The 24,076-nt window shown below is 44.7% G+C and overlaps 1 protein-coding gene across 2 annotated transcripts in view; it reads left to right on the forward strand.

Moving 5' to 3' along the window:
- The window catches only part of MAP2K6 (mitogen-activated protein kinase kinase 6), a 75,537-nt gene extending 56,143 nt beyond the window's left edge, over window positions 1-19,394 (forward strand). For both annotated transcript variants that reach the window (XM_082212771.1, XM_082212772.1), the window contains exons 6-12: window positions 152-268; window positions 1,665-1,716; window positions 3,809-3,936; window positions 4,576-4,653; window positions 7,960-8,096; window positions 11,511-11,556; window positions 16,640-19,394. In XM_082212771.1, the coding sequence (XP_082068897.1) occupies window positions 152-268; window positions 1,665-1,716; window positions 3,809-3,936; window positions 4,576-4,653; window positions 7,960-8,096; window positions 11,511-11,556; window positions 16,640-16,717 (636 nt within the window). In that variant the 3' untranslated portion in view covers window positions 16,718-19,394. The remainder of the gene's footprint in view (window positions 1-151; window positions 269-1,664; window positions 1,717-3,808; window positions 3,937-4,575; window positions 4,654-7,959; window positions 8,097-11,510; window positions 11,557-16,639) is intronic.
- The last annotated feature ends 4,682 nt before the right edge of the window (window positions 19,395-24,076 follow it).

A 24,076-nucleotide genomic window follows, 5' to 3' on the forward strand; every position in this document is an offset into this window, starting at 1 on the left:
ATTATTATTATTATTATTAGAATAGGGAGGCATTGAAGGCAATGCACATACACTTGGTTGGAAGCAGGTATGTGTGTGTGCTTGTTTGCAGTTGGCAAACAAATTATTTGCCAATTATTGACACCATTCTTCTCCCTCTGCCTTTCCCCAGGGAGATGTTTGGATTTGCATGGAATTGATGGACACTTCACTGGACAAGTTCTACAAGCAAGTCATTGACAAAGGCTTGACGATTCCTGAGGACATCTTAGGAAAAATAGCCATCTCAGTGAGTGCTTCTGGTTTGTTTTTTTTTGCTTTAATCCTCTTCCAAAGGGGATTCAGCTCCCTTTCCATCTTTGCAGCCCACATCTGCCAGTCAGCTGTTAAATGCACAAAAGTTGCAAAGGGAAAATGGAGAACAAATAGCATCTGGCTTCTCTTTTAGGGCTTATCCTTGGTATTTATGAGCCACATCTTCCTAAAAGTAGCCTGGAAAGCCCTTCATGAGAGAAGAGCCAGAATTTGTTTTGCAAAGCGGGGTTAGGGAGCCCTGTGGAGAAACATTAAGAGAGAGGTGAGTTGAGGGCCAAATGACATGCAATGAAAATACCTGTTTGTTCTTTGACTTTAGTTTCAAAGACTGAAAGTTAGCTGATGAGGGACTGGTGGCTTGATCGCAGATTGCTATTGGAGAGGGGATGCTTAATTGTTTTTTCCAAGCCATTTTTCTGCTACAGGGAACTTTCCCCCTCCAGCTCCTTTCTTACCTGTGGAGGAAAACAATATTTTTCCTCTGCAGGTGAGGAACAATCCCAGGGCTCCTTTCTTTTTGTGTACTTTTACCCTTAGAAGATGCGTTTCGGAGACACCTTATACTGGGTGTATAACCTGGAATTCCAAGGAATTTAGAACTCTGCTGGAATTCAGCCATCAAAACTTCCTAAAGAGTGATGCCCAAAGCTTGAACACACTGTGATCCCTCGAAGGTTGTTACATCAGTGTTTTATTTTGAGCACACTGCAAAGAGGGGGGTTGGAAGAGCAATGAATAGTATGAATCATGTTTTATCACCCTGGTGCCAGACTGCAAGCTCAGCACTCTCCTACCTGTTAATTGCCCAAACGCCCAAACTAGACTGTCTCCAGCCTGGTTAAGTGTTGAAAGAAGAGCTAACCTGTGGCCTGGGAGGAACGAGCGAAGCAGAATACTTCTGCTTCAGCCAGCTTCAGCTCGTTCTTTTTCTTTTTTTAAAGATATTTATTGAAAGTTTTTAAGATATAACAAAAAAGGAAAAATAAACATGCAAAATGAAAAACAGTTAAAAACACACATTAATTTTCAATAGCATAACTTCCATACACTTATTTCCTCGGACCTCCTCATACCTCCCTTCTTTGTATTCCAGTTCGATTTGTTAGTTCAGCAAATCCTTACCATTAAACTTTTACCCATTTGTAAAACCTTTTCCCCCCCTTATCTCTTAAAGCATTACAGCTGGAAACCGCTTAGTTTCTATCCAACATCCTTCTAACATTCATTAATTTTACAATGTTTCTGTAAATAGTCTTTGAATTTCTTCCAGTCTTCTTTCACCGACTCTTCTCCCTGGTCTCGGATTCTGCCAGTCATCAGCTTCAGCTCGTTCTTATCTGTCTGTCCCTGTTCTTTTTTTCTTCTTCCAGATTGTGAAAGCGTTAGAGCACCTACACAGTAAGCTGTCTGTAATTCACCGAGGTAAGTGCGACCAGAGTTGGACGCCATAACAATTCTTGGTTCTGGAAAATGGGTTGAAGAGCACTGTGCAAAGTGCTAAATGGCATTTCCATCAGTTTAGGTCCGTTTGAAGCTGCATCAGCAAACAAGACTTCTTCTCCCTGATGGCCGAGGGTACTTAGTACCCATACTCTTTCCAGGCACAACTCAGGATGCCGATTTTGACCTGGCCTGTATTGCTTCAATGCTGGAACTCTAATTTTGGCTTTGCCAAATGCTCTTTTGGTACTTTTCCTACATCAGCATCCCCACCTGCATCTGAGATAATGGAATTGGCCTACCTGTACATTGCGGTTGTAAGGATTACTGTGGTATAATGGATTGGACCCAAAGTGATGCAAAATGGAGAACCGCTAGTGCAGTGGAATTTCCCCCCTATCCCTTCCAGTCTCCTGTGTCTCACAAACAGCCTCACTTGGAGAGTCAGGGCCTGCGCTGAGCAGTGATGGCTAGTTAAGGACCTAGTTAAGTCCAGTCGAATTCGACTATGGGGTGCGGTGCTCATCTCCCCTTTCAGGCTGAGGGAGCTGGCACTTGTCCACAGACAGCTTTCCGGGTCATGTGGCCAGCATGGCTAAACCACTTCTGGCACAATGGGACACCGTGACAGAAGCCAGAGTGCACAGAAATGCCGTTTACCTTCCCGTTGCAGCTCTACTTATTTATCTACTCGCGCTGGTATGCTTTCAAACTGCTAGGTTGGCAGGAGCTGGGACAAAGCAACAGGGATGGAGGTGGCACTGTGGTTTAAACCACCGAGCCCCTTGGGCTTGCCAATTTTACGGTCGGCAGTTCTAATCTGCGTGACGGGGTGAGCTCCTATTGTAATATAACTTGCCCACTCGGAATCCTCCCTCATTAAGTGTCATAGGAAGATGCTTGGAGGCAAACCCAGCATCTTCTGCTTCAGTGTAAGAGATAAATCACTTCTTTAATGGCAATTCAGAGTAGAGATAATTTCATTGAAATTGTTTTGCTGTGAGTCCTTATTAATCCACATTTAACAAAACAGGAATCAGCACTGGAAATATACAATGGCTACTGTCACATATAACTCTCAACCAGTAGTCTTCTACCTTTTCAGCCCCAGGACTCACCTTTATCTGAAACATAGGTTTGCGGACCCTTTTCTTAATTTTTTCTTTTAACCGTATATTTGTTAGTTTGATGTTTGCTTGGAGGAAGGAAACCTCCAGTTTAGATGACAGACAAACCAAACTCTGACTTGTCTCATCAGCGGTCAGGGAGGAGTGCTGTTGGAACTTTCGAGTTCAGTCACATTAAACCATAGTTTGTTTTAAACAATGGTTGGATGAAATGTGTGAAGCAGGCCAAACCATGGCTTAATGAAGCTCTCTTGTTTAACCAACCAGAGGTTCGATAAACAATGATCCCTGTTTAATACAAAATGGCATGCCAAGATTAGGGGAGACTCGCTCACAAAGTCCTTCTGGCTGCCTGGTAGAAGGAGAAAAATGGGGAAAGCACCTGCAAATAGGGTTTTGCTCGGGCTCATAGTTCTGCACATAGTTCTAAAACATGGCTTAGCATTAAGCATAAATGTGACCACTAGCTCTCTACGTCTTCTTCCCTGCCATAGAATAAACCAGGGTTTCTGTAAGTCTTGGACAATCTGGCTGGTATAACTGTTGCTGAATATTGGTGCTAACCATGGTTGAAAGAAAGTCAGCAGTTGTGCTCCAGGGAGAAGAAGAAGCATGGGTTCTTAATGCTGGCTCCCAGTCTCTTTAACGATGGTTAACAGCGAGCCAGAATGGAACCTGCATCTCTGTTTGGCCCCTGTGACTTCTGCTCAAACTTGTACCCCTGTTTTTGAACTTTTACTGGATAGGAGTCCAACGTCCGTATGGTGGCAGGCTCCCTGTCCCTGGCCTACAGCCTGGGAAAAGACATCATTTTCTTATCTCCTGTGGTTCTCAAGATGACAAGTGAAATGTATGCTGGTGCCCTCTGGTGGCTCTTGTTTGTCCTCTTCCATTTCTGCTGTAACACTACTGCAAGCAACCTGCTTCCTGTGCATTCCACCTTGCAGATGTCAAGCCCTCAAACGTACTGATCAACACACTGGGACAGGTGAAAATGTGTGACTTTGGAATCAGCGGTTACCTCGTTGACTCTGTGGCCAAGACGATGGATGCTGGCTGCAAGCCTTACATGGCAGTAAGTTCAGGTTACCAGGTTTTTTTTCAATGAATCTGGGGACACTTTTCAACTTCAGTGGATTTTGTTTGGGGACTGATGTGTAAATCCGGGGACTGTCCCTGGGAAACAGGGACATCTGGCAACCTTACAGTAAGTGCAAAATACGGGAAAAGTTCACTGTACTTCCTGACTCTTTTTACATGTATGGGGGCAGGTTTTCGTTTCTGTTCATTTTCAGTATTTCTACTTTGCAGAAGGGCTTCCACTTGTGCAATGGGATCTGCCCCCCACTCCCCAAATTGCTGAAATTGGCCAGGGTAGAGAATCCCCAGACTTGCATGTACTGGAAGGCGAGGGGGGATCATTCTGTCTGGCAAGCCAAACTGCTTTCACTGACAGTACTCTCGGGAGAGTGTATGTTAAATTCGAAGTTGGGGAAGGCTACTCTTAACAAAAATCAGATTAAGGCAGAAATACGTTCCCTGTGAAATCTCTTCAAAGCCTAAGGGAATAGTTACACATTGCATACACCTTCATTCATTTGCATGCATACAGGAAGTTGAGAGAGTCTTCTTCCTCCATCAGCTGAGGGATTTACAACTTGGGCAACTAAATATAATACTATTTGTGTTCTGTCTCTTTCTCCCCCCACCCCAGCCTGAAAGAATCAACCCAGAACTAAACCAAAAGGGATACAGCGTCAAATCCGATATTTGGAGTCTGGGAATCACTATGGTAAGAGTTTACACAGGAAGGCCTGATGGACTGTGGCTACAGAAGAGAGTTTTGTCCATTTGGCCTTGTTCCACACATAAAATATTTTGCAATCTGCGGCTGATTGCGATTAATAAAATGCCTGAATATAGCTCAGGCCTTTAGCCTTCAATACATTGAAGACATGGTGAACTCGAAATGTGTCCATGTTTAAATGCGGAACATTCTGTGAGAGGAAAGATTAACAATTTCACTGTTTTAAGTTCGCCACTGTACTTAGCAGCGCCCACTGCGGTCATGGGGGTTATGTGAGAGCAGGAGAAATATCTTGATTTTTTGGGGGGGTGGGGAATGCGGTTTGACTGCTTCTGCCTCTTTACATGGATGCTTTAGCTGAAATTCCTGCATTGCAGGGGGTTGGACTAGGCAACCTACCTTGGAGTCTCTTCCAGCTCTACAACTCTATGATTCTAGTATTTTATTGAGGCTGGAAAGAGCTGTGAGTAACTCATGTGAGGGTTGTGTTAATACTGGATTAATACTGGCGGTTGGAGTTTATAGGAAGTCCGGAACAGTAGTCGTTAACCTTTTTTCAGAAACAAGACCCATGACTCTTAGTCTAAATGTGTGCATTTTAGTATTCCATTGTATGCCATATACAGTGGTACCTTGGGTTACATACACTTCAGGTTACATACGCTTCAGGTTACAGACTCCGCTAACCCAGAAATAGTACCTCAGGTTAAGAACTTTGCTTCAGGATGAGAACAGAAATCGTGCTCCGGCGGCGCAGTGGCAGTGGGAGGCCCCATTAGCTAAAGTGGTACTTCAGGCTAAGAACAGTTTCAGGTTAAGTATGAACCTCCGGAACGAATTAAGTACTTAACCTGAGGTACCACTGTATTTGTCTGGCAGGTATTTGTGTGTGTGTGTGTGTGTGAGAGAGAGAGAGAGAGAGAGATAGTGAGTGCGTGACAGAGATCACTATTACAGATAAGGCATATAGCAGTGGTTTTCAGCCTTTTTCTTTTTAAGAGAACCGTTTCCTTAGCCATAGTCTACTGGGGAGCACATGTTGCAGAAAACTGTGGGGAATATGAGCATCCTTCAGCAACCCACCATGTGTTTTGGACTACAAATCCCATGATCCCTGACAATTGCCCGTGCTGGCTGAGGCTGATGGGAGATGTTGTCTAGGCAAGAGAGATGGGGAACGGGGGGAGATGGTTCTAGGGCATGCCTTCCTTTCAGGTGGGGTACAGGCCTATTGAGCCTTATCACCACCACATGTGATTTGAGAGTGTGCCATGGCGCAAACACAGTGTCTCAAGTTGTCACCGATCCGTAGTTGCAAGTAAGCAGACTTTTGAGGAAACTTGCCCACCATTACTTACCTTCTCACTAAGGAGCCTCAAATACACTTCTTGAAAACTTGGAGACTGCCCCCCAAAATGCATTTTGAGAGCCACTGGCATGAAGAAATGCTTCATTGGAGCAGTTCACTTTTTTCCCTTTCTGGATTTATTGGCAGGTTTAAAGCAAAAAATGTGGTGGATTTTACTTTCTTTTCCTGCTTTGCTTTCCATCTTCAATTTTGCTTCCCTGCCCCCCCTTCTCCAGCTGACCTCTTGCAGACCTAAAGCTGTCCCTTCTCATTTGTTTGCAGAGGTCCTAATTCCCTCCACAAAGGAGTGTTTTCACTTCGTGTGGGTATCCGAGCTTCTCTTGACAACGTTCAAGAGACATCAGATGAATTGTGCTAAGAACCATAGGCAGAAACAGGTCAGAAGGAAAGCAGGCTGCCAGGAGAGACGCCTAGATTTCCGGATGTAGTGTCAGCTTGTATGCCGGCGGCAGCCTGTTTTCTAGAGCAACCAAGTCAGCAGCTTTGAGCATCCTTGGGACTGATCGGTTTTTAAAATCGGGACTGGCTTCCTTAAAAAACAGCAACCCAAAACCAGACTAGTTTGGGTAGGCAGGTGAATTTCAGAACGTACACGCGTTCCGCAGCCTCTTTTAAAACAGTTCTTCCGATAAACGCTAATGCAGCTAGGCATCAGCGTGCATGTGTAGGTTGTTTATCTGAAAGAAACCTGGTGCCCTGCAGTCATAATCTGTCTCCATACTCGCTCAACTGGCACCACGCCTGCTTCAGGGAATCAGAGCATTCAGAGCAAACAGACAGCTTCTTTTGGCAAACTGGAATCATTCTCCAGGGAACGATGAGTCCCCTCTGGTTGCAACAGCCCCTGTGGGTAGGGAATGGAGAGGGAGAGGCCGGGAGGGCAGAGAGCATACCTTCCCCTGGCATTCTGCATTCTCCAGGGAAGGCTGTGGGTACGTGGTGCAAACCAGCTGAACTGGCCTCACATGCTGCTACTTTTAAATATTCCCAGAGACATGCCGTCTCCAGGGATTCGCACAGGCTGTGCCTTCCAGAGGCGCCAAATGAGCCCAGGGTTTCTAAGGGGGGAGCGGAAAAAAGAAAAGAGGGAGCAGAAGCCTTAAGAGGAGGTCCAGTGCCATTGCAGGGCCATGCCTGCAGATGGCAGCAAAAGCTACGGTTGTTAGGGAAACGGAACAGTGTTGTTTGTCTCCTCACTGTACTTTTTAGATAAGATAAAGGTAAAGGGACTCCAGACCATTAGGTCCAGTCGCAGACGACTCTGGGGTTGCGGCACTCATCTTGCTTTACTGGCTGAGGGAGCCGGTGTACAGCTTCCGGGTCATGTGGCCAGCATGACTGTGCTGCTTCTGGCGAACCAGAGCAGCGCACAGAAACGCCGTTTACTTTCCTGCCGGAGCGGTACCTATTTATCTACTTGCACTTTGATGTGCTTTTGAACTGCTAGGTTGGCAGGAGCAGGGACCGAGCAATGGAAGCTCACCCCATCACAGGGATTTGAACCACCAACCTTCTGATCGGCAAGCCCAAGAGGCTCATTGGTTTAGACCACAGCGCCACAGCTTTTTCCTTGCCTTTAGTATACAGTGGTACCTCAGGATACACACGCTTCAGGTTACAAATACTTGAGGTTACATACTTTGCTAACCCAGAAATAGTACCTCGGTTTAAGAACTTTGCTTCAGGATGAGAACAGAAATTGCGCAGGGGCAGTGGGAGGCCCCTTAGCTAAAGTGGTATCTCAGGTTAAGAACAGTTTCAGGTTAAGAATGGACCTCCAGAACAAATTAGGTTCTTAACCTGAGGTACCACTGTATAAAGGTACTTTATAAAGGTACCTTTATAAGGTACCTTTCTTTTTTTTTAAAAAAAAAGCCTAAGAAAGTGATATTGATGTCTCTCCATCTTGTCTCCACGCCCAGATTGAACTGGCCATTTTGCGGTTTCCATACGAGTCCTGGGGGACGCCATTCCAGCAGCTCAAACAGGTGGTGGAAGAGCCATCGCCTCAGCTCCCAGACACCTTCTCTGCAGAGTTTGTTGATTTTACCTCACAGTGGTAAGCATGAGTCATTTTTTGGGGTGGGTGGGGACCCCAGGAGACCCCAACCTAACTTTAGAGCCTGCTCCCAGACTTACGCAGTCAAAGGGGGTGGGGTGGGAGGTGAGCCTTTGGCTTTCGAAATGTTGTTGGACTCCTAGCTGTGATCAGCCCCAGCCAGCACAACCAACAGGCAGGTATTAATGATTATGGTCATTATCGCTACTGTGGATACATTTAATCACCTTCCAAACAAGCATCTCAAGGTGGTGTACATCTAAAGAACACCCAACCAGTTAGAAACACAAAATAGACCCTTGTGGCTGATAGGAATTGTAGTCCAACAACATTGGAAGGCCAGAGGTTCCTCTATCCCTGACCTAGTTTATTGTTGTTTGTTTGCGCCAAATGCTATTGAAGACCTTTGCGTGGTCACCAGGAATTTGCTTGGTTTTAATAGTAAGCTGTCAGTAGAATTTGACTGGTTCTACTGTGATTTATTTTATTTTGGAGTATATCGATCAGTCTGTGTGTATATAGTTTTACACACACACACACACACACACACACACACACACACACACACGTATGCATATAAATGCATACACGTAATTTAAAAGTATTAGTTCTCCACCACCCTTCATTAATTATTTTGGGATAGTTTGCAGTAACAAAATAACGTCTTAAACTATTTCAATAAATACATAAATCAAATGCATTACGTTATTCGTTTGTTGTTTTTTTAAATAAAGAAGAATTACATGCTGCCTTTTTGGCTCTTAAAAAAAAGGTAAAAAGGAAGTTTGCAGCTATAAGGGTCAAAAGCATTGGGTTGGGGCCAGAATTCACACTACAGTGAAGGAGAAAAAACAAAACAATAACTTAAATCAGATTTAAAATGCATTAAAATTCTGCGGCAACGCCAACAACAAATGACCCCACCGCTCGCCCCAAATAACCAGCTCTGGTGTAGCTGGACTGAACTTGCTATTGTCCCCCTGGGTGAAATTTTAAATTGTAAGCTCATTGGGGCAGGAGCCAATCACCTTTTACTTTATAGAGCAATACCCATGCTTGTGGGTTAAACCCCACCTTGTCCCCAGAATTCAGCTTATCAGTTAAAATCTTTGCAGGATTGAGGTTGATGGGTCTGGCTGACAGGTATAAGAAGCCCATTCCTCCTTGAAAATTTGTCACAAATATCCATGCTGTAGAGGAAGTAGGGATAATTATTTTAGTCCACTACTTACTTTAAAAATAAATAAATAAATAAGCCAGTTTAATTACTCAGCAGATGCTTGCCTTTGGCTGCTAATGGCATGATCAAGATACTTGCTCTGGAAGTAGCTGCTCCATTGTTTTGAAAACAGGCAGAAGCTCTCAAGGGAATCGGACAAGGTGCATATCAGAGCCTGGTCTTTACGTCAGCCATCTCTACTTCCACTCCCTTCTTCCTGAGCTGAGGCACGTGTGTCTGAGTGAACTTTCCTCAAGGACTGTTTCCTGTAGCTTTCAGGAAATGTCATGTTGACCTCCTAATGGTCTATGTGGGAAGTGACTCAGTGTGTCAGAGTTCTGGTCCTTTACTTCTCTGGGGCAAGACGTGAAACGCCATTGTGCCGAGGCAGATCGCATGTGGAGGTGGACCTGCTAAGTAGATGGGAGTGTGAGGAGAAGAGAAAGGACCGTTGAAATAGAGCAGTGTAGAGTCTTTGGTTCCTGCAGGCTGCCTAAAAGAATGGAGTTCCTTTTGTGACATTTAAATGAGTGCTGTTTTACTTCATTGTTTCATGGTGGCCTTTTTTGAGCCATTAGTCCTCACACTGTAAGTTTATGTTCTTTCAGACGGCCAAACTTGCCATCGTATCATCCCGTCTATCATCTTCAGTTTACATCTTGCATCTTCAGTTTACCCCTATCTTTCCTTCTGCCTTCTTATTGCTACTTTCATCCAAATCCTCTCTCTCTCTCTCTCTCTCTCTCTCTCTCTCTCTCTCTCTGTGTGTGTGTGTGTGTGACAGAGAGAGAGAGAAATAGATTTAAACTCTACAAAAATGCAGCCTAGGTTCATAGTAAAATTATGAAAAGCTTATGGGAAAGGAATAAATTAGCAGAAGAATATGAAATCTCCTCATGGCCAGCTTGGATAGAGTTCGATGATAGTTTATTTTTTTTAAAAAAAACCCCAACAATTTTCGACGTGCACACTCTCTCCTGTCAGTTTTGATAAGCAAAGACATGGGGTGTATGCGCACACGAAAGAATCATTGGATTTTGTTATATTACACAGCATAAGAGTTTCCGTAAACCTAAGCTAGGAGATGATGCAGTGAGAGATGGGCAGGAAATATCCCTTCAGTAAGCATCCTCCACTTCCCCCCTACCCCCTGGGCTTGGCAAATCCCAGAAGAGGGTGTGTTTACTATAGCCCGATGATCATACTTTTGTTTCTCTCAGTGTGACACTTTACACCTCCTTCCCCTCTCTGCTAAAGCATGTGTACGTGTGAAGATCTTTTTTCAAGTCACTCCAAGCATCTTCCCCGTAAATACTCTGCCAGGAAGTGAGTTGCTATTACATCCTGTCTTCAAAGCTATTTTCAGCTGCAGGGAGACCGGAATAAATGGATCTTTTTTACCCTTCCACCTCACCCGTTCAAGTCACAGACAAACTTTCCCAGCCACCCATTGTAGTAATAATAGCTGTTTGCAGAAAGGATGAAGCATGCCCAGCTGGCCTGGCCTGGCAATGGGTGACGCAGATCAAAGGTGATGGGAAGGTAGAACAGTCCCCCCGTGTTGTGTACAGCTGATAAATGAATATTTTATATGCTCATCTCTTTGGGGGGTGGGAATGTCTGAGGAGGCTCATCTACAAGTAAGTATTAGTTTTATGCCAGTTCAACTTGTCCTGGTGCCCTGCAAAGTATACTGGGAATTGAAGTTTGGCGAGGGCACTGAAACAGCTTGTCACCAGCTGTGCAGAATTAAAAGTTTGCCTTGGAATCCCAGTCACACTTAAGTCAGCATACAAATGATATGCCTGAAGGGCTCTTCACATGATTGCCAGAGAGCAGCATCTCTTAGCCCCTTCTCCAATGCCTGCAGTTTTAAGGGAAGTTTAAGCATGGGAGTTAATGCAGGAGGGATTCTGTGTTCATAGCTCTCTACATGCATAGGCATGGGAGCTGGAACCATGCATGATCTAGTTACATGTTTGGGTGGACATCAGTTGACATCGCTTTGGTTCCATTTCTGGTGACCTTTGGTGCTGAGACTGGTGCAAAGCAAGTCCCATCACCCTCCTTTACAGGGACACAGATAATTCCTTGTTTTTTTCACGGGCAAGTTGGCTGTTTGCTTCTATTGGTTGAAACACATCTATAATTTTTCTTTCTCTCTCTCTCTCTCTCCCCCCCCCCCCCACTTAAAGCTTGAAGAAGAATTCCAAAGAGAGGCCAACATACCCTGAACTAATGGTGAGTTTGTAGTCGCAACAGATCTGGGTGCAGTACAGGCAGAAAACACAAGTTTTGGTTCTGGCAGCTTGTCGTTGCGGATGCTCATCCTGAGAATTGGTTTGGGTTTTCCCTCCGGGTGGATGGAAACCCACAAATGTTAGCGTTCTTTTACGTTATCTGAATCATGTTTTGAGCCAATAGCTTACCTTAGGAAGTGTGAAATCCAGTGGTTGCCTTAAGTCCCAAACCCACACATTACTCAGGGAGGTGCAGAATGGGTAAATTTGTACTGGAATCCTCAAAGATCAAATTCATTAAGTCTCCTTAATCAGCACTACTGTTTCTGCCAGATGGAAACTCAAGAACCAATTAGGGTTGCCATATTTCAAAAAGTGAAAATCTGGACACAAAAGTTGTTGAGCTTTTCCCGGACATTTCAGCAATTTCCACCCAGATGTTGCTAAAAAGGCATTGCAGTTTGGAGGGAGATGACTGTAGTTTTTCTTTCTGAAGGGGCTTTTATACAAATTTACAAGCTGCTTTTACTGCATGGGATCCATTTTTATGGTAGAGAAGTTGCAGTTCCCTTTCTCTTCTATGACCTGTACCCATAAAATCACTATATCAAGCAAGACTGCAAGAATTTCCAAAAACTTTTGTGGCAACCACCACCACGTCCTGCTCACCTCTGTGAAGTCCCTGGGGAAGGAAGGTGGGGACTTCTGACAACGATTTCAACCCTCCCATCCATTTATGTGTATAATATTGCAGTACGTATTTCCTTCTTAATGCTGGTGAAATTCTGAGATACTCCCAAGTCTGCCACTTTGTTTTGACTCTTACTAAATGGTGGTTCTGATATCCAAGTGTAAGTTTCTGAACCATTATCCTCTTCTTTTCTTGTAAAAGAAATTTGTATAAGTAATTCCTATGAACAACAACAAGCAACAACAACAAGCGACATGGCACCAGCTTACTACACTTTTTAGTGATAGCTGATCCATGGCCATTTGATGTACCTTTGGGAACTATTAATTTGCTGATGAAGATTTATCATTGAAACAGTTCATTATCCTGGGAGCACTGTACTGTTCTTGCTGCTGTGCTCGGAGCGGCCTATTTCGACGTTTGGAGCACCCATCAGCTCACGTTTGTAGGACATTGACTGTGGAAAGGCATTCTGACTCCATTTCAGTGATCTTTGACAGTGACTTACCACTCCTACCATTCCTGTTCTTGGAACATTTATTTGATTCTTATTAGTTTGTGACTCCATGCACATATTATATGCCTTCTGTTTATGAATTTTGAAACAGTATAGTGTTATAAAAATATTGTCGGTATATTATTAGCCGACGTGTTGCTTGTTGTTGTTCAGAGTGTTCTGTTTTGCAACACGGGATTTTCTTTGGTGTATAAGTAATTCCTATGGCATTTCTGCAAAAGGGATCAATTATCACGTAGGATCGTGGGTTCAAGCCCCTTGTTGGGCAAAAGATTCCTGCATTGCAAGGGATTGGACTGGATTAAGCTAGTGGTCCCTTCCAACTCCAGCATTCTGTGATCCTATGTACCTTTCATTAACAGCTATTTTAGGTGGAGAAAGGCCTTGATTTATTGGCTCTTGTTTAAAAATGTACCATACGTGCATTTATAGAATTTATCCCTCCACCTGCTTCCAAATCATACAGCGGTGTTTTTACCACGTGGCTTTTTAGCACACACTGGGTTCGCCAGGGTGGAAGTGAGGAAAGGCATGTGCTTCAGCCAAACTCTGGTTGGCAGCCCTGCACATTTCTATTGAATTAGGATATTGGATCACCTCTGAAATCTATCTCAGCATTGTGGTATTTTATGGCTGACATTATTGTTGTAAGGTCCTGTGGTTTGGGCTTTTCCTCCCTTAGCCCTTTTCACTTTCCCATGGCAGCAGACATTGCGGTCCTGGAACGGGCTGCTTGTCTTTGAAGGCTGAGGCGGCTTCCTTTGCTTTCCTGCGTCGTTGAGGTTTCAAGTGGAAAATGAGAGGATGACTCGGGCATGGCTAGAGAGCTAATTTTCTTTCTTACTTACGCTTTGCTTTATATTACCACCGTGGTTTCCAAAACGCGTCCTGGGGAACCCTGGGGTTCCTTGGAAGCTGATAGGAGGTTCCGCCTGGGAGAATAACATTAATGGCAGGCAAAGCTTCCTTCAAAGACAGATTGGCCAAAAGGGTGTTCGTTAGGCTGGGAGACAAGCCCAAGACCAAGGACAAATTCTTCACCCCAGAATCCTTTGCAACATAAGCCAGTTCCATGAGCCGGGAAGTTGCAGAAGGCTGAAAGTTTGAAAACTGGTCATTTTCCTCACAGTTTTTTTCTTTTTTCTTTTCGGACATTGGTGTTCAGATTTTCATCTGGCTGGTTACTGTGAAGTTCTTAATATTAGTGGAAGGATCCCATATATTTGACCACCTTTTCCCAGGCCCCATCTCCACCTGGAGTGAATGAGTGTTACTCTTTCTCCCTCCCTCACCCCCTCAATGCCCTTTGCAGATGATGCTCTGCTCACATGCAGGGGTACCATGTTAGATATACCCACTGCTCTGCACTGCCTGGGTTCAGGGGAACACCTCTTCTGAGCATGGGAACACTTTCCCATTCCTACAGGGCTGGCTTACACATTGCTCCAACATGTACAGTGTGGCACAAGAGTATTCCTGCATAAACACACCTCAACACTTTGGACATTTAGTATGAATTAAGGGCTATGGGTGTACTGTTGTGTTGTTGTGTGTACTGTTGTGTTGTTGTATATTGCATGGAAGTAAGCTCCCACACAGGGACGCGGGTGGCGCTGTGGGTAAAACCTCAGAGCCTAGGACTTGCCGATCGCATGGTCGGCAGTTCGAATCCCCGCGGCGGGGTGCGCTCCCGTTGCTCGGTCCCTGCTCCTGCCCACCTAGCAGTTCGAAAGCACCCCCGGGTGCAAGGAGATAAATAGGGACCGCTCCGGCAGGAAGGTAAACGGCATTTCTGTGTGCTGCGCTGGCTCGCCAGAGCAGCTTTGTCACACTGGCCACGTGACCCGGAAGTGTCTGCAGACAGCGCTGACTCCCGGCCTCTAGAGTGAGATGAGCGCACAACCCTAGAGTCTGTCAAGACTGGCCCGTACGGGCAGTGGTACCTTTTACCTAAGCTCCCACACACAGTTTCTTGTGGCATATATGTTGCATGGGGAGAGATTACTGGCAGACACCCCAGTTCATACATAATGGCCCATTTATGGAGTTTCGTCTGACCCCACCATGTGTCATGCACATAACTTATGAACATTTCATTTCGCTGTCCTTATTTACTTGCTTTTATCCTGTATTTTATTCTGCGAACTGCCGTGGGATCTTATGATGAAGGGCAATATAGAAATATAATTATACATATGCACATACTTGTGTTTGAGCCAGCCCTAAATAAGTCTGAGACAGGATTTAGATGAATAGATTCTTCTCTCGCCTAAACCCTGGTGTGACTGCAGCTACAATGCATAATCCAGGAGCCAGCCAAAGAGATCTAGATCAAACTTGAGAGTCACACCTCGTACCACATAGAAATGTCCCACTCCTCCCGCAAACCTTTCGCATTCAAAACTCATTGACTGAAATACTTTGGGAATCTCTTTTAAAAGATCGGGTGGGTCTGCGTTCATTTTTTAGGACCTTTTCAAGTCTTTCCTCACAAAGGAAACCCTCTCTGAATTGCGTCCACTGTAGTGGTTAGGGAGGAGCATCTTTCAGTCCTTCCTGAACTTTGAACTTCCAGTTTTGACTTCGGGGCACATCCTTCTTTTTCGATCTTGGCTTTGCTTATCTGTAAAAAATGTATTGACTACTCACTTAATGGGATTATTGTGATAATTAATGAGAGAGAGAGAGAGAGAGAGACGAAAAGCACTTCCCACACAAGAAAGATGTTAGGAATCTTTCTTTTCTTGTTCATTTAAATCTTTATGGAAGTTTTTGTTGCTGAGTTGTGTCCAGTTCAGTGGTATTTATTTATTGTTCCAATAGCTCTCAATTGCTTTTCACGGTAAGCTTTTCTTTGATAGCCCTGACGGAATGCTGATTACCATTTTTGCAATATTATTGTATCCAGTTCATTTATATTTGACCATGGGTGGGGAGGACATCTGTATTTTGCTGTGGAGACTTTGGTTGCATTTGGATGCCACACTAAGCCATAAACCATGGGTGAGCAAATCCGTCTGTGCATGAGCTGGGCTTGAGCTCCCTGCTCTGCTATTTCCTGTGGCCAGCAGAAAAACAAACCAAAGGATGGCTGGCTTAGCATTACACCCAAAGCAGCCCTCCCCAGGAAGCCACAATTGGGAACCTTGGCTTCCTCTTGTGGTTTGTTTGCAGCAAAACTAACTGGGACAGTGGTTGGGATGAAATGCTAAGCCAACCAATTTCATGGCTTGTTTCTTCTTTGGAGAAAGGGAGGCTCCTGCACAAACTCACCTGGTTAACCATGGTTGATGGCTTGGTGCTGCATCTGAATGTGTCCCACGGAAAATGTACCTCGAGTTGAGGCCCGCTGTCATCATCACCCTGTTTGGGAATTAAAAAGGTAAAGGGACCCCTGACCATTAGGTCCAGCCGTGACCGACTCTGGGGTTGCGGCGCTCATCTCACTTTATTGGCCGAGGGAGCTGGCGTTTGTCCACAGACAGCTTCCGGGTCATGTGGCCAGGATGACTAAGCCGCTTCTGGCGAATGAGAGCAGCACATGGAAACGCCGTTTACCTTCCCACTTCCTTATTTACTTGCACTTTGACGTGCTTTCGAACTGCTAGGTTGGCAGGAGCAGGGACCGAGCAACGGGAGCTCACCCTGTCGCAGCGATTCAAACCACCGACCTTTTGATCGGCAAGTCCTAGGCTCTGTGGTTTAACCCACAGCGTCACCTGCGTTGGGAATTACTGTGGTCCCTTTATAGGTAATGTGTGTGTGTGGTGGTGGTGGTGGTGGGGAATCTAGGATTCCTGTGAGAGGTGTAATGGAAGGTTTTGACATGTTTCCCCTCTCTTTCCCTCACTGGTTCTCTCTCGCTCTCTCTTTCAGAAACACAGTTTCTTCACCCTGCACGAATCCAAAGAGACAGACGTGGCTTCTTTTGTCAAACTCATCCTGGGGAACTGAGAAATGGACTTGTACATGATTTTACCCTTCTGTGGACTGGTGGGCTTTAGGAGGAGGGGCATGTGGCAGGGCAGCCCTCATCGGAGAACCAGTAGGAGAACCTGCCACTGGCCAATTTTTGTTTTTTTTAATTATTATTATTATTAATATTATTATTATTGCTAAAGTCCTATCATCATCCTCTTGAAGGTTTTTATTTTTATTTTTTAAAGGGTTCCTTGGTAACCATAGTAACTTAGAATGAACTGGTTAGTGAAATGAATTTTAATAAGGTTGTCAACTGTAAACGAACAAAAATTTAAAAGAGTGATTGAAATGACGACAGTCGCAAGTTCTGTAAGCGTCGCCTCAGTCCCACCCCCCCTCATGTTCCCTGTCAGACCAGATTTGCTTTCGTTTATGGTAATAGGTGCTACGGTAGTTATGAAGTTCTATATGTAGAGTTATATTTTGTCCCTACCATTGTTTTAATATTTATGTTAAGTGCTTGATTTTAATAGAACTTTTTTGTTGTTGTTGTTCTTATGTGGGAGTTGGAAGGTGGGGGGTGATGACAGCTGCAACAGCTAAAGCTACAAAGATTAGTATTTATAGGGCTTTGCTGGGAAACGGAGGAGGAGAAAGCATGGGCCATATAGATAAATATTATATATATGTATAGGGTGGAAGACTAATTTAATTTCAATGAAGAGTTTGGCTTATATGTTAGGCAGCCCACTGATTCATGAGAAGGCTTGCATCCTACTTTAGGAAGTGCCCAGAGACAGCATGGTTCTTGCACAAACATCAAGAGGATGCAAAAACATTGCTGTGGTGACTTCTTATTCCATTGCTTTGGTTATGCCTCCAATGAATAATTATATTCTGAAGTGCGGGATATATATCTATATACGTCTCACACATTAACTGTTTACTAAGCAATGGTGAATCAATCACCTTATGACCTACAGCCAGTGCCCTCTCACTTGGCTGTAAGTCATGGGCCAATGCATTTGACTGAAGAGAAGGTGATGCCCTGAAGGAAAATGGAACTTAGAAAGGAGCAGCTCTCGATGAGGACGCAAAAGCCGGGGGCAGGGGCCAGTCAGTTTTGCACTGCTCGTTTTTATACTGGCAGGAGTATTCCCTTTTTTTTTTGTCTCAAACACTCACACGTCATACACAAATTGCCACTTCATTGCTCATCTCCCACCAACCCCCTCACAACTTTTCACTTTTTCTGGATGATTAACCTGAGCAAGTCCCACCCCTACACGTCTGGCACAGGATCAAACTGTGTTTCTGTCTGAAAAGCATAGCAAAACCAAGTGAATAGGAGTTGGACAGTAAGTGTTGCACCCCTCATTTTAATTTGTTGCTGTGACCATTATTATTATTGTTGTTGTTCTTTTCAAAAAAACACTCTTTTGGCCAAACAGTACTGACTTGAGTGACTTAAGGCCTGGTGGTAACTGTTTCTGGAATTGCCCAAGGCCTTCTTCCACCTTGACCTGCCCTTAATCACAGCTTTGTTGTTACGGCGGTTTGCATGGCCACCTAATCTCCATTCAATATATTCTATAGCAAGGCCACAGGGGTCTTATCTGACGGAGGCTGTGGCAGTTCTGTCAAGAACTCTTTTGCTCCTGAAGCGTTTCCATTTCCTGAACTGAACCATGGCAGTGTTGACAATGGGTGAGGAACGCTGTACTACTGGTTTGGTGTTGAGGGAGAAAGTTAACCTTCTTGCTAGTGCTTTGTCCTTTCACTTGGGACACACTACTTCTGCCCCTGAATTCAGACATGGGGGCATCAGTGTGGAGCAGCTCAGAATTCAGACAAGCAGCCACGCCAGGTGAAGACCCAAAGCGTCAGTGTTTGCCGTGTCGATTTTGTTCACAGAACTTGCCGTCCTGTTCTCCTGCAGTCCACATTTTACAACGCAACCGGTCGTTGGTGCGTACGCCGATTGGAAACCATTCAGGAGACATTTGACTGCAGACAAAACACTAAAGTGGGCTCGCATTTCTTTGTAATCTTAAAGGCCTAGAAAGGCTTGTAACCTGCTCCTAGTTTTCCATTTTATGTGCATGCTTCCCCCCCCCTCGCTTCCAATTCCCACCCCTTCCCATTGAGTCTGAGCTGCTTTGATTGATTGTCTGCAGCTGCAGCTGCAGCTCAGCCAGCCAGTTTTTAGAACTGGTTCCAGCATCAATTCTCACTTTGAAAAACATGACATTTAAAACCAGCTTTTTGGTTTTCCTACATATGGATCTGATGCTTGCTGTAGAGATTGTTTTTGCTGCTTTCCTCTTGGAATAGAAGACTCGTTTGGACACCACATCCTCTTGACCTCAGAACACCTTTGAGTGCTGTGGTAACAGACAGGCTGGATTTACGAGATAGGATCAGTGTTAATAGCCGATATTAATATCCCCATTGGTTTCCTATAGTAGAATGCCAGTGCTGTCTACAGCAAGTCAGTTTAGAAAGGATTATTGCACTGTGAATCAACACTACATGCCTCGGGCTTTATTAAAATGTGGAGTCTAAGTTCCTTAATCACTTAGGTGCTTTTGAGTTTTTTTGTCAACTCTTGTCTCTGTATAATTTGTCCTTTGGCAGGTACATAGACCTCTATCGAGTCTTAGAATAAAGCACACCCTGGTTATTTCCCCCTTCCAATCAAAACTGCAAAGCCCGTGTGTTCTTCTTATTTGAAAGTTCACATACCACGTTAGTGAAGATTGTTTCTAGGGATATCTCAAGTGGTTAAGGTGCAGTCAAAATTATCCATTTCCTAAAGGATCTCGGAAAGAAGGGGAGAAGAAATAGATGATCACATAGTGCACCGATGACAGAAGCAGAAGCAACGGGTTTAAATTACAGGAAAGCAGATTCAAATTTACACATTTGAAGAAGCCTCGTTGGCTCATGCATATTGTTCCTCAATAGGACGTGCTGTCTGGGGAAGTTGAGGAAACTGCATTCTTGGAGGTTGCCCAGTGCAATTGGGACAGGCATCCATTTGGGGTGTTTTTGCATAAAAGATGATGCCTTAGGGCTTCGGGGTGGGTGGGGTGTATTGGATGAGATTACTCCATAGCCTTGTTCTGTGTACATGGTTCTGTGATTTTTTTTAACTGGAATTAGCAAACATTTGGTAGGGGCCACAATCATATTTGTACAAGATACATGACGTTTGCTTACATTGCCGAAAGGTAACCCAGACGTGTGCGGGAAACCAGCAAGTCTTAGTTTTCATTATCAAAGGCTCCCAGGGCTTTCATTCTTCCTTTGTTCACTGTCTTAGCTTCACATACGACAACCGATACTGTTATATTGAGAAAATTTCAGGTACCTTCCTTATGTGCCATCACATGTGCTTAGATGCCTATATGATGTCTCCTGCAGTAGGAAGCCCAACTGATGCCGGCTGCCCAGCATGTGTAAACAGGTGCAAACAGAGGTGTTTATGCATATTTGGATACATAAGACAGTTTTGTGCACAGAAATGAGACCCACATAGGAAGTTTTCCCATGTGCACCGTGGCCCAAAGTCCCTTTTGGGTCATTGCAGAGAATTCTGAACTTGAAATCATCTCCTTTGCAGATGGTAATGTTGTTATAAAGAAGCAATAGCTTATGCAACCACTTATCTGGATGGATTCAAAGGCAAGGTGATGGATTTCAGTTTTCCAGAGGCTCATCCTAGTTGGTCTCAGCTTCCACTATATCCCTTGATCAACAAAGTAGAAGTTGAAAGAAATTAAGGCGTTATCACAGCAGGCTATTTTGGGTATGGGATTGGTTCTAGGTGTGCTCTGTGCAGACACAACGGGTTAATTTTGTGCGATTCAGCCATTCTAGTAGGTTTTGTGGAGCGTCAAGTCATTGTAGTTCCAATGTATCTTTAATTTCAAAGTGCCTAACCCACTTTTAAGGGACCTAAATTTACTTAGGTGCTTTAGAATAGCTTTTTGAGCAACGTAGATGTCCTGTGATTTCTTGCGTCTGCTTTCTCCTGCTTGGGATTTCTTTTTGCTGCTGATGAGAAGAAGAGATGAGCATGCCATTGTTCAAATACTGGCAAAATCTGAACAAGGAGGAGCACTTGGAACCCATGCATGGAACGAGATCCTGTTATCGACACCAGCATATTTGGCCATGCATGGAACCAAACTTAGAAGCATTGCATTTTAAGTGCACTGGGCATTCACATTATTCGCAGCTGCCCCCACTGTGTTGAATATCCTAGAAGTTTGTAAACCAGTAACGTTGTCCCTTAATGATTACTCTTTGGAACTGTGAAGGAAAAACTGTAGCTCTGAGGCTTGTTCAGGTGCCCTGATTTTCCCTCTTGCTTGCTGAACCAAGGGATATTCGTTGCAATCTTCTGTTTTCTCATGCCACCCTACTTGCTGATTTCCTATTTTCAGATGTAGACCATGATATAGCATAACTCTTTCCTCCATTAAAACAAACAAAAACAAATCACAACCCTTCCTTTCAGTCTCCTAATTATTTTAGGGCTTCTTTTCTCTGAATATTGCCACTGAGGTTCTTGGTCAAACACATCTTGTTGCCGTTGCTTTTAATTGGAAAGGGAAGGGCAAGTTATCAATGAAGTAAGGTCACATTCTCGCCATACATTTAAAGCACTTTGCTTTACCTGGAGAATCCCAGGAACTATAGTTTACCCCTCACATAGCTGCTGCTGCTATTATTACTAATATTAATTTCATTTACCAGTCTCTTTTCACAATAAGAAGCATCACAAATGATTGGACAAAAATAAAATACAGCATATAGAAGCAATATAAAACCAGGGGGAAATTTTGGAATGCTAACAATTCAAGGTATATAAAGCACTCATCCAACCATAGATGAATAATGACCAATGAAAGATGGTAAAGGTAAAGGACCCCTGGACGGTTAAGTCCAGTCAAAGGCGACTATGGGGTTGCGGTGCTCCGCTCGCTTTCAGGCCGAGGGAGCTGGCGTTTGTTCACAGACAGCTTTCTGGGTCATGGGGCCAGCATGACTAAAACGCTTCTGGCGCAACGGGACACTAACAGAAACCAGAGCGCACAGAAACGCCATTTACCTTCCCACTGCAGCAGTACCTATTTATCTACTCATGCTTGTATGCTTTTGAACCGTTAGGTAGGCAGGAGTTGGGGCAGAGCAATGGGAGCTCACACCATCGCTCAGATTTGAACTGCTGACCTTACGATCAGCAAACCAAAGAGGCTCGTTGGTTCAGACCACAGTGTGTCAGGCGTCAGAGCATGGTTAGGCAAACTAAGGCCTGGGATCCGACCCAATTGCCTTCCAAATCCAGCCCGCAGATGGTCCGGGAATCAGCGTGTTTTTACATGAGTAGAATGTGTCCTTTTATTTAAAATGTATCTCTGGGTTATTTGTGGGGCATAGGAATTCATTCATATTTTTTTCCAAAATATAGTCCGGCCCCCCACGAGGTCTGAGGGATAGTGGACCGGCCCCCTGCTGAAAAAGTTTGCTGACCCCTGCGTCAGGGGATCCGATCCCGCCACAGTAGGCTGCCAGGAATGGATAAGATAAGGAAAGTTCTTAGCAATGCCTTTTATTCAGTATTCACAGAGAGACTTAGAAATGCAGGCTCTTGGAGTAATTGTGCTGCTCCCGGTGAATCCCCACCCCCTCCGTCTCCTACTTTCTCATGATTCATCACTACGGGTGCCTTTCGCCTTTGAGCTCTCTGCTCTCCTACTTTTAATGCCCACCATATTCTGGGAGGGTGGTCTGGAATGCTTTCTAAAGACACTGAATCTGTCAGCTGTCTCCCCTAGTGCTTCCTCCTCCTCTCCCATTATTTCCCAGCTTTCCCCCCTCATCTGTGTCAGTGTTTGTAAAAGAAAAGGTTCTGACCTCCTTTTTACCCCTTTGCCTAGTCCTCAGACGTTAGTTGGCACAAAGAGTCCTTAAGAAAGAGTAGAATGCTGCTTTTATTCTTAAAAGTCGTCTTCTCCAACCACGACCAACAGCTTTAGACATATCAAACGCAACCATCCTACCGTCCAACCAACCCACACCCAACACTAACATTGACCACTCTATATATACAGGTATAATTTGGTGAAAGGTTGCATGAGTCATTGTAGGCCGCTGACTCATGCTGACTTAGCATTAAAGAAACCACGGCCAATTTTTAGCCGTGACAATCTGCCTCTGAGCTGTAACCTCCCTCAAACCCAGCAGCGGAGGAAGTCACTTGGGCGTCTGGGGCGGGGCGCATCACGGGGCCTCCGGTGTCTGCCTGCCTCCTCCCACTCATCCGCCCTACAGCTAAGGGGGGGGGGGAGGCAGCTGTCGGCCTGTTGGGGCATTGTGGAGCCTCCACGCGCCCAAGTCACCGCGTTTCTCCCAGGAGAGATGCGTGGCTCGGGCGCAATGCAGGTCCCACAGTGAGTGCCGCCCGGCATTTTGTCGCCCCCTTCAGTGGTGACACCCAGGGCTGCCCGCACTCACCGCGCCCCCCCTTCCTCTTCCCCTGGTCAAACCCCTGTTGTAAATCTGAAGTGTCTCCATCTTCTCTGTAAGGGTGAGGCTGGGGAGGCGGTCTCCACCATTGCTCCTCTGCCCAGTCCCTGACACAGTGCCACCTGCGTCCCTGCTGAAAGAGACATTAACTCACTGAAAGTCGCGTAAACAGGAATGTATTAGCTTGGCACTTAAAACAGAAAGGGTGTCAGGCACATCTTCCTAAGGTGCATTCCATAGATGGGGGGGGGGCATCACTGAAAAGGCCCTTTCTCATGTGTCCACCGTTCCCTTGGATAGGGCATACAGAAAAGAATCGTGTGAAGAACTGAATGCCTAGTTTCTCGAGAAAGATAGCGTTGAACATAGCCTTGTGAGGTTACTGAGCTGAGCTGATCCTTGCCCAACAAGAGTGCCAAGGCTTCATTCTAGGCTCAAAGAATGCTTCCCTACCTCAAGGCCAGACTCCTTGGTTTGTGGTGATATGAATTGGGGAAAAGAACCTCATTGGGTAAAACATTAAATTTGACATTTTCATACTCGTGTCCAATTGCCATAAATCATTGATTGTTATTGGGCATGGCTGCTTCCTGTGTCAGATGCTGATATATGGGGCCAAATGCCAGTTTTGTTTAAATGAGTTCTAGTACTCCAGATATTGCATGCTAGACAGTACTTACAATGAGCACAAATTATAGTTGCTCTAGCATCGGGTCATTCATAAAACAAATTCTCACAGCAATAGAATCCAGCTTAGTATGCTTCAAAGGATGTGCCAAATGTATCTCGCCCTCAAATTGGCTTTGTCATCCTTTATGTTTAGGATAATTATATAGGACTACTTGGTGTTTCCTT

Source organism: Podarcis vaucheri (assembly GCF_965113315.1).
Source record: "Podarcis vaucheri genome assembly, chromosome: 2".
Taxonomy (NCBI): Eukaryota; Metazoa; Chordata; class Lepidosauria; order Squamata; family Lacertidae; genus Podarcis; species Podarcis vaucheri.